Below are 10796 nucleotides of genomic sequence, written 5' to 3' on the forward strand. Positions count from 1 at the left end.
TATTCAAGTTTGATACAGCTCTGAATTTGGACTGTGATTAAATACTTGAAAAGTATTGTTTTTGGCCCCTAATTTCTTAATGGTTAGGGCCATAACCCCCAAAATTTATCCCAACCTTCCTTTTTTGGTATGGAACCTTGTGGTACAATTTCATAGAGATCCATAGACTTATACTCAGTTATTGTCCGGAAACCAGAAAATCCTTGTTTTTTGGCCCCTAATTTCTAAACGGTCGGGACCTTGACCCAAAAATCAATCCCAACCTTCCTTTTGTGGTATGGAACCTTGTATTCACTGACAAGGAAAGGTGAGAAAAAATGTCACTTTCCGCTATAAAGATAATGTTCTTTCACTAAATAATTCGAAATAAAGTGAATATGACCTTGACCTTTGACCCAAAATCATTCTCTTTGCTCAACCCGCATGAAGTTTGTATCCAAGTTTGATGCATAAGACATAAGCAGAGTTTGAATTACATACATAGAAATTGTGTATAAATCATACCAAATATCATCATAACAGATATTTAGGGTATCTAAAATAAACTTTGACTCTAAAAACAATAGGTGTTTGCCCCAACCATATGAAGTAAGTACCAAAATTTGGTACATAAGGATTGAGTAAATCAGTAGTTATGAAACCAACCTGACAGAAAGATGGATACCATTATTCACAAGGCCAACACTAGATGTCAATGACCAATGAACCATGAAATGAGGTCGAGGTAAGGTTATACCTTACCATTAACCAATACACAACATATAAAAAGATGGCTTTGAAACTTTGCATGCTTGTTTTTTACCATATTAGGACTTACATAGTCATACTGCTCTCGGGTTTAACTAGAGTATTTTTGTTGAGTTATTGCCCTTTAACACTTGTAAAAATAGATTAATACAGTACAAAAAGAAATCTACTTGTTTACTATCATCAAATAATAATCTGGATGCTGTTCAAAATACATCTTGTAATTTAAAAGGTCTCTAAATATCTAACAACATTCACAAAATGATTAATGCCATGATTGCCATCATCTGTTAAAGGTTGCACTTGATTATTAAGGTAAATTCTGGCTTCATCCGATAAAGTAAACAAATTTTCTGGCACTGTTATATTGTTGTTGAGATTTAATGCTGCATGAGGGGCTTCCCAATCAATTCCATATTGTTGTATATCTACTACAACCTCTGTCATTCTATCACCCATAGAATAACCACCTAATGAATACCAAATCTGCATTGGTGACATATTGTTTTCAGTTCGTAGTGAATGGTTATTCCACTGAACAACAAATTCAGCACAAGATTTCTCAATTCTAGGTCTATATACAAAATGTAAAGCATACAAATGCAACTCGATATTGCTGTTCAATACTTCAATATTTTCCATATGACTGAAAAGGTGTTGATAATACATTGTTACAGTTCTGTTAATGTCGGACCACAAACGTTCTATCCTCTGATTATGTACACTTCTACCAGTAATAAAACTACCCCTACCATCTCCATTTTCATTGTTCATAAATCTGGCAATATCTGTGTTTTCAACTCCGCAGTCTCCACGTACTCTTGATGGCAAGCCATATTTACTAACATCAATTCTGAAAAATGTCAATGCTGTGTCTTTTTTGTTGTTATCTGCTATATTCAGATATGTAATGAGACGACTTTTCCCATCAATACATCCATGAAACACAAATCGCCAAGCTATTAGCTTATGGTTTGTATCAACATGCCTGAAAAGAAAAAGAAAATCTCATGAATCATGTGATATAATAAAATCACTTTAGGTACCTGTTCTAGTGAAATATGTTTCACCCTTTGTTTATTGTGAAAGGTTTAGTTTTTGTATAAAGAACTTTTCTCTTAAATCAATAAAATAAAGTTCCAAAAAGCATCAGTGACCCTTAAATTTTAGTAAAGGAAATGCAAGTGTATTCAATTTTGACAACTTTTTTAATTAAGTTTTGGTAATATCAGAAGGGGTCAATATTTTTTTAAACTAAGATGTACACCTACAAGTCTACTATATAGTATGGCAAGCCGTTCTCATCAAAACTATATTTAAACCATTTTAAGAAAATTTACACACTTTGATTTAAAAAAAACACACACTGAGAATTGAATATACACAGTGAGATTTAAAAAAAAACACACTAAGATTAAATAAACAGTAAATAACACTGAGAATTGAAAACTGCACACTGAAAACTGAAAATTACACACAAATTGCATGCGCACATATTTAATAATAAAATTGAGAATGGAAATGGGGAATGTGTCAAAGAGTCAACAACCTGACCAAAGAGCAAAAAACGGCACAAGGCCACCAATGGGTCTCAAACAGAGCGAGAAAATCATGCACCCAGAGGCAGGCTTCAGCTGGCCCCCATACAAAAATGTGTACTATTTAAGCATACTTAATCTGATCTATTACAAAGTTTTGGTATATTTTTAGATCTTGTTTGCTTACATACTCTGCAACTTTTTGTAATTTGTCATTTTAATATTTTTTTTATATTATTCAGAGCAACACTGAGGGAAATAAATTATTTCATATTGTTATATTACTATTCCTAATCAAAGAGATCTGTAAAGAGTTCTGTGGAAAACCCAATTTTCAAAATGGTTACTTATATTTTTCAACTGAATACAAACAAGAAACCATTTTCAAATTTTGACTTGGTAGCTATAGTTTCACTTAAATCAGTACATGTTCAACACAGTTTTCAAATGTGAGGAGGAGGTATACCACTATCAACCTTTTTTAAATTAAGTACAGCAGTGATGGCCATCTTGGTTATCCTATTTACTGTAATGCAAGGGAGTGGGGGAGTCACCTGCTTCTAGATTGCATTGTTGTGATGCATAGTCCAGCACAGGGCAAACTGAGTTATTATAGATAAAGTTATACCCTACTTCATGTATTCATTAAAATTTAGTGAAAATATGACTCTCAGCATAAGCAAGGCATTCCATGACTGCATGTCTAGATAACCAGATCAAGAGGCGCTCACATACCAAATACTGTCGACTTATCATGCCTACTTACTGAGAAACTGACTTAAACACAAAAAATTGACCTCAAGTTTTTCCTTAATTTACAGAGTTAATGAACCCTAAAAATGAGGTCAAGGTCAGCCGACACCTGCCTTGTCAAAGGTCTTTCAATAAAATTTTATGGCATCGGTGTGGGAAAGCAATTTGTCACAGGCGAGACAAAAATGGTCTGTTAAATCTGTTGCCAATGTTTTGTTGGTTAAGGGAATTACTGGTAGGCATATTTTGACAAAAAATTCATTTACAAATGTTTTCCTCTGAAACTACTGAGTCAATTGAAAATGAAGTTGGCCTGGATGGTCCTTAGATGAATTCCTTTAAAAACTGTGTCCAATAGATCCACCCTCCATCCAAGACCAAAATGATTCAATTTTTGTTGAGGTCACTTGTAATCAAGATGAGCGAATACAGGCTCATTGGGAGCCTCTGGTTTAAACAATAGGGCACACAACCCCATTATCAAACTCCATCTGTATTTTGTCAAAAGTAATTCGGTAAGGGACCGGTCAATATTTATTGGTGGGTTGGGACTGGTGCAAAACATAGTCAATAGAAGGACACACATTTATTTTTACTTTATTTTTGATAGGACTTCTAGTTATTTGGTCATTTGGTCTTCAGCACTAATAGGACAGCAATATTTCATTTATATATTGATCTTATAGAATGCCAAGTTGTTTGGTAGTTTGGTGTGTTGCTGTCATTCTTATGGATTTAAGAAAAAGCTAAAATTTTCAGTTTTAGGTTATTTCAAGATAGTCCTCCTTAAATTTTTTCATAAATTTTTCAAATCAACTTCCATTTTCATAAAACTCTACTGCTATATCATTTTTATATTGGTCTTACTGAATGTCAGGCTATTTATTACTTTGGTTTTTTTTTTGCTTTCATTTTTATGGATTTAAGTTAATAGGTTAAAAAAGCTACAATTTAAAGTTTAAACTAAATTCAAATGGTCACCTTTAAAAAAATTTATAACTTTTTCAAATCAACTTAGATTTTGATATAACTGTACAGCTATCTCATTTATATGTTGATCTTACAGAATGTAATGTTGTTTGATAGTTTGGTGTTTAGCTGTCAAATTTATGGAATTAATTAATAGGCGAATAAGGCTGCATCAAAGTCAAAAACATGTCTGCTTATATTTGCTTAAGAAGACCATAATTTCTTTTTTGAAAAGTAGAATAGATAAAGGGACATTGGTATTTGAACTATAAACATGCTCTAGCTGTTATTAGGACAATAATTATTAATTCAGCAAATGATAATATGATAAAATCAAATCTGTACATTTATATTCATACTGTGAGTTGACAGGTATGAATCACACTTATTAAAAATGTGGAAAAGATACAAAAATAGGTCACTGTGACTTGGTTTTTTTAAAGTGGTCATCCTAAAAAAAATTGTCTTGTTGATCAGTATTTAACATTTACATTTTAAAAAATTTCACTAACCAGAGATGATTTATTCCTTCTACATTGTATACACGTCTTTGAATTGCTCTTCTTTTTCTTAGTGCTCTACCAACAGGGTCAATTACATTAAGTCTTTCTCTTAATCGCCATCGTTGTATTCTAATTCCTATAAACAAAGTTCATTGTTATTACTGACATTTACATACTATACATTTAACACAGTTTACACTTACAAATGTACCATACTTTGTAACAATATTATACATTGTTCTTGAATCAGTGTTTTGTGGAATAAAGTATACGGTATTGAACTAGAGTTTGTACCCTGATGCCTCGGGATGTGGTCTAGTTCACAAATAGGATCAAAGAGTCCAGAGCTACTGATGTCCCAATGTGGTCTGTCATGCTGATCTACATTTGTGTAGTAGCTTCCATTTTCAGGCTATAGTGAAAACAAGGCTAGTGAAAACATACATTGTACATGTACATGTATCAGCTGGAAGACCTGGGACATCCAGTTTATATAGTGGGAACCATACAATAATGGCTAGAAATATATTTTTTTCTTGCTAAATTTTGTTTACTGAAATATTCCTCATATATCATGTATATTTCATCATCTACCATCAATTACTGGACAATCAATTGACTTTAAGACTATTTTCTTTTGAAATTGTTTTAATACAGTTAATAAAACTGATTAGAAGATATGCATAGGCAACACTCCCTTGATTCATGTATTCTAGGATTATGGGTACATGAGTAAAATTCTTGGTTTGATCACTAAACATATATGTAAATGGTATATATATCAGAAAATAGTATGGTAACACTCAGGGTATATACATGTATATATAGGAGGCATGATGGCTGTCCATACTTTTGATGCCAGATTGTGAAATCTAAATGTATTGAGCTTTTACCCATGTTGTTTTAATGTTTCAGAATTATTATAACCAATGCAATCCACAATGTTCTGCTCTTGACATAAGTTGATGCCACAAAAGAGGCTGATCCAGTATTCCATAAGAGGAGCCAAGACCTCTCACCTGTTTATCTGGGTCAAGCATCACTTAATCCAATTGGTCCAGTGGTTTCAGAAAAGATTTTTCATTGAATTATAGTTAAAATAAGCCTAATATATGCATTTTACACCTATGTTTTATTTTAATATACATGTAGTAACAGTTGCCATGTTGGTTGAAGGTCAAGGTCATCAGATATAATCCTATGGATGATTCATGCCAACTTTGCAGTGGAATTGAAGACGAGAATATTAAAATGTAAAAAGTTAACAAACGGACGACAGAAACAAAGTGATGGCAATAGCTCATATAACCCTTTGGGTTATGTGAGGTTAACCAGAGGCTCAAAAGAGTCTGTAATCGCTCACTTGATGCCACAAAGTGCATAAAATTTTCTAAGTGCAATGGTTGTAATAAGGTCAAAAATTGGATCAACTAGAATGAAACTCAAACTTGATCTGTAACTACTGATTACTATTATACAATTATATACCATATATATCAGTTCAATTCAAATACATATGTAGATTTAAAATTATATATATACAATTATTCTTATTACCTCTTCCCCTAAAACTGCCTTGTATAAAGGATTCTCCGGCATTAGGTGTGAATTGGAGTGCTGTGATAATTTCTTGGTCCAAGTCATTGTTGCTGATTCTTGAAAATCTATGCATATTAGAGGGGTCTAAACCAAGCTCATCTCTCCTTCTTCTGATAGTAGACAATGAGACTTGGAGACAACTGTAATAATATTCAGGTTGGTATATTATAATTAAACAATATTATGCATTTTGTCCCTATTTCATCAATAATTGAAAGACTCTCTAGGGATGAATAAAATATAAAAAAAAACAGAGTTCCAATGTCCCCCACGTTGCACATATTTTATCTATCCAAGGCCAATAACTAAACAAACAGTCTTTTTTTGGTTCTTAATAACAATTTATAAATATCTTAATTAGCATGATTAGAGAAATGAAGCATTTAGAGCAAATGCAATGTGATTTCCGTTATAATAAATTTTTCCAAGGTGCATAACTACAGTGCACTTATTTTTGAAAATGTCAAAGACATTGCTGATATAAACCTATGATATAAGTTTCATAAAATTCTGGCAGGAATTGTACACATGAGAGCGCTAGCAATGCAATTTTCCATATAATCATTATTTCCAAGGGGCATAACTCTTTTAAAAATAATTGATCGACACTGATTTTCAAACACGTCAATGTCATGAATGTTGCTGATATAAACCTATGTTATAAGTTTCATAAAATTCTGGAAAGAATTGTACACATGAGAGCGCTAATGGTGCAATTTTCCATATAGTTAATGTTTCCAAGGTGCATAATACTTTTAAAAATGATTGATAGACACTGATTTTCAAACTCGTCCAAGATATTACTGATATAAATCTGTGGTATAAGTTTCATAAAAATTTGGCAAAAATTGTACACATGCATGAGAAAGCTAACGATGCAATTTTCCATATAGTTAATGATTCCAAGGTGCATAACTCTTTTAAAAATAATTGATCGACACTGATGATCAAACTCGTCCAAGACATTGCTGATATAAACCTATGATATAACTTTCATTAAAATCTGGTAAGAACTGTACATGTGAGAGCGCTAACAAGACTGGAAGGACGGACAAAAAGCAATCTATTAGTGCTATAAATACCACCAGAGCAATCTCAGGCTATAAGGCTTTAGTATTGCATGCTGATGGACCATTGTCCCCAGTCAAGGAAAAGGGAGAAGGGCTTAGGCGTTGGCATACATGATTAACTCCACCACATTCATGTCTATGTGCCTGTCAAAAGTCAGGAGCCTGTATTTTGGTACAATGTAGTTGGTGTTTGTTATACTTTCATCATACATTGTATTTGTTTTTTTTGTACTTCATTGCATTTTAAAACTAACAAACTGATAAATCCTATGAAACTAATGTTTGCAGCTAGCAGCAATATTCCTGCAAACATAACGGGGCTCGCGGGTCTAAATCAATTTTTTTATTTAATATAGGATTTCTCTATATTTTTCTATAAATGAAATTTATCTTATACTAAATCATGTAAATAGAAAAATGAAATAAAAATATGGGGTCACCGTTCATTTACGCTCACAATCCACCTTCGAAAGAAGCATACATTTTTGTTAATGTCCATTTTTTCTGTTGAACTAATAGGAGAAAAAGCGGTAATATCGGAATAAAAAAAGAACTAAATTACAGAAATCGCTTAAATTTGACAATTATAAAGTGCACACCACTATTGCTTTCTTATAGTATATAGGAGCAGCATATGTTATTTTTATACTGCTTATATAGTAAAAAATGTACATGTAGGTCTCATTGGGGTCTAAGCGTGATGCGGGATTGGACGATTTTTTGTAAGGGTGACAGTTAAATTATTAAGCGTGAAATGAAGTTGGGCGGGACATGTGAAATTACAAGCATTATTTCTACAATAAGCGGGTATACAGGAATCTGACAAAACAATAAGCGGGATCAGACCCCCTTTATCATGTTTATATTATTTTAAATGATAAAATGAGGTACATGGACATGAATCCGGGTCCGTTCGCCCTGATTCACCTTCGCCATACTACGTGTTCGCCCTGATACCTGTTCGCCCAGGGTCCATTCGCCCAGATTTTTTTTTCTTTCTATTTGTTGTCCAGTCGCATAATTTTAAGTATTTGAACAAAATATGTTAAAGTTTGTTAACAAATTGACAGAATATTTATATTGCCGCAATCATTTTGTCATTTTCTCTTTGATTTACAGAGTAGAATTGGTATACAATGTATTTCTCTTTATTAATATTTGTTAACAAAATAATTGTATTCAGTCAATCATAAATGTATGCAGTATAACTGAGACTAGGACTGTCTCCGAGTATAATAATGAACTTGTAAATCCGTTTCATGATTTACAGTTCGTACATCATTGTGTTTATTAATTTCAAGCTGAATATTTTATCAAAACAATAAAACGTTTGATTTTTATTAATAATCCATCAAAAGTCAAGTATCACAATATTCAGTGATCCGAATTATTTTGTCATTGAACAATTAACGATCCTAAACAAGCCATAATCTTTTAAATATTTTCCCGTTTCCATAAATTTCAAGAATATATACGGTAACCATAGAAATATCTGAATAAGTTTTTTCAACTTCAATGCCCTGCATGAATATCATTATTTTTTAGTAGGGCGAACAGACTCTCTGGGCGAACTAACTCAGGGCGAACGTACCCAGGGCGAACATGTTATTAGGGCGAACGATCCCGATACCCATGGACATGTACATGTAGCTTAAGAATGATTTAGAAATATTGTGTAACCTTGCCATTCTGCTCCATGACATCCCACTTTCATATAAATACATAATTGATTGATTTAAATTGTACTTTGGTCGTCCTGTGGATGTTTCTTCGAACAGCAAAGCGTCTTCGCCCTCATCATTAACATGATTAACCCCCTCTTCAATATTCAAAGTATGTAGCATTTGTGTTGCTTGTCCAAAAAGATCATGTCCAGTTGAGTATAGGGTTTCAATAGTTAGATTTAAATCTGACCCCGGATCAAGCACAGAAAGCATAACATTTAATATCTCTAAACAACTTTCTAGTCGACGACTGATGTTTTCGATTAAGGTTATGTCGTGAGCTGTCCAAGGTCTGTTTAAGTTACGATTAGTATTTTCAAAAACATTCAATAAAGATGTGAAGAATTCCCCTAAATCTTCTGTATCGTTGATCGACATAATAAGGAAACTCGAGAGTTCTAATGCATCTGTATATATTTTTCACCTCCTGGAAATTTTTTGACAGGAAATGACACCGACGAGGAGATACGAAAGTAACGTGAGGTGTTCCGAATGATATTTTTATGTGACAAGAGTTTGGTTGACCAAGATATTAATCTGTTGAATTATTCATCTCATGAATATTCATAAGTAATATGCATACAAATCTCAGTGTGTATTTTTGAAATCTCAGTGTCTCACTGTGTGTTTTTTCAGTTTATTTCATCTCAGTGTGTAATTTTCAATTCTCAGTGTGTGTTTTTCATTTTTTGTAATCTCAGTGCGTCTTTATGAAATCTCAGTGTGTAATTTTTAATTCTCAGTGTGTGTTTTTAAGTTTTTTAATCTCAGTGTGTTTTTTTTAAATTCTCAGTGTGTAAATTTTTCGAAAAATGGTTTAAACATAGTTTTGACGAGAACGGCTTGCCATACATTTTCCGTCCGATTGTTCGCCGTCTGTCATTTGTTGTCCTTAAATTCTCGTTAAAAATCTTCTTCTCTGAAACTGCAAAATGGGTTAAAGTTTGTCTCCTTTAAGAGGTCAACTACAAAGTTTGTGATTTTCGTCCAATGTTGATCAACCAACATGATCTCTATGTCTGACTTATATCTCTAAATAAATTGGAGAAAACTTACAAGGTTAAAAACGGTTTGCATATATATATATATTAATCCAATCTACCCTAGAAATAAAAAAATAAAAAAATGTCCACCTGTTTTGAGTCATAGCCTGTTTTGGATTTTTTTGCCAATTTTTTTGGCAAAGGCGGATTTAGAGGGGGTCTTCCCCCCCCCCCCCCCCCCCCTTTTGTGGAAAAAAATGATTAATTGTATAGGAAATCACCGAATCATAAATGCAGCGGGCCCCCTATTAGGCAGTCAGTGAGACCCACTTTTGAAAATATCTTGACCCGCCAATAGTTGTCACTGGGTTTCAAAAACTATAGGAATCCGATTAATAGTGATACAGCCGATTGCTGTGAGTGTGTCGGTAAAGGTAATATCTTTGGTTAGCTTGCTGGCTATAGCTGAACCGTGAAGTCAGTATTAGGTCAGATATACTACCCTCCTTTAGAAGTAACTTAGTCCCACAGACAGATATATTGGTTATCTGTCGGACTAGTCTACTCCTAAAGGAAGGTAGTTTACCTAACCTTATAATGATCAATAAGACTTCACGGTTAGGTTAGCAACCAAGCTAACCAAAGATATCTTTTTCTGAGACAAGTGCTTGTGACCATCCACCAGAGCTTAAATTGTCTTTTCTCCTGTTTTGGAGTTATTGCCCCAGAAATACTAGGTTCTTTTGCGTTTCTTGGGGGGTGGCTGTTATCGTTACAAAATATAAGAGTTAGTTTGAAATTGTTGATTGCAAAAATGATCAACACGACGAAGATTTATAAACCCTTAAAAGTTCAGAAAAATCTGTCAATCCGTTTTTCAGGGTTTTTTTTAAATAAACAATCTCAATAT

The 10796-nt window shown here is 33.2% G+C and overlaps 1 protein-coding gene across 1 annotated transcript; it reads right to left on the reverse strand.

Annotated features, from left to right (window-relative positions):
* Positions 1-902: 902 nt before the first annotated feature.
* Positions 903-9378, reverse strand: LOC134687459 (uncharacterized). The gene is made up of 4 exons (XM_063547777.1): positions 8860-9378; positions 6068-6249; positions 4520-4646; positions 903-1735 (listed from the first exon to the last, which is right to left on the reverse strand). The coding sequence occupies exons 1-4, from the start codon at positions 9279-9281 to the stop codon at positions 973-975; spliced, it is 1494 nt and encodes a 497-aa protein (XP_063403847.1). The 5' UTR covers positions 9282-9378; the 3' UTR covers positions 903-972.
* Positions 9379-10796: the final 1418 nt, after the last annotated feature.

This window comes from Mytilus trossulus, chromosome 10, assembly GCF_036588685.1.
Source record: "Mytilus trossulus isolate FHL-02 chromosome 10, PNRI_Mtr1.1.1.hap1, whole genome shotgun sequence".
Taxonomy (NCBI): Eukaryota; Metazoa; Mollusca; class Bivalvia; order Mytilida; family Mytilidae; genus Mytilus; species Mytilus trossulus.

What these genes read in the sequence shown, in the direction of transcription:
- LOC134687459 (XM_063547777.1), bottom strand. Translation starts at nt 9,281, where the DNA reads ATGTCGATCAACGATACAGAAGATTTAGGGGAATTCTTCACATCTTTA. An exon ending in TCATGGAGCAGAATGGCAAG is followed by an intron (nt 6,250 to 8,859) that starts GTTACACAATAT and finishes ATATTATTACAG; the next exon opens with TTGTCTCCAAGTCTCATTGT. An exon ending in GAAGGAATAAATCATCTCTG is followed by an intron (nt 1,736 to 4,519) that starts GTTAGTGAAATT and finishes TTTTCTTTTCAG; the next exon opens with GCATGTTGATACAAACCATA.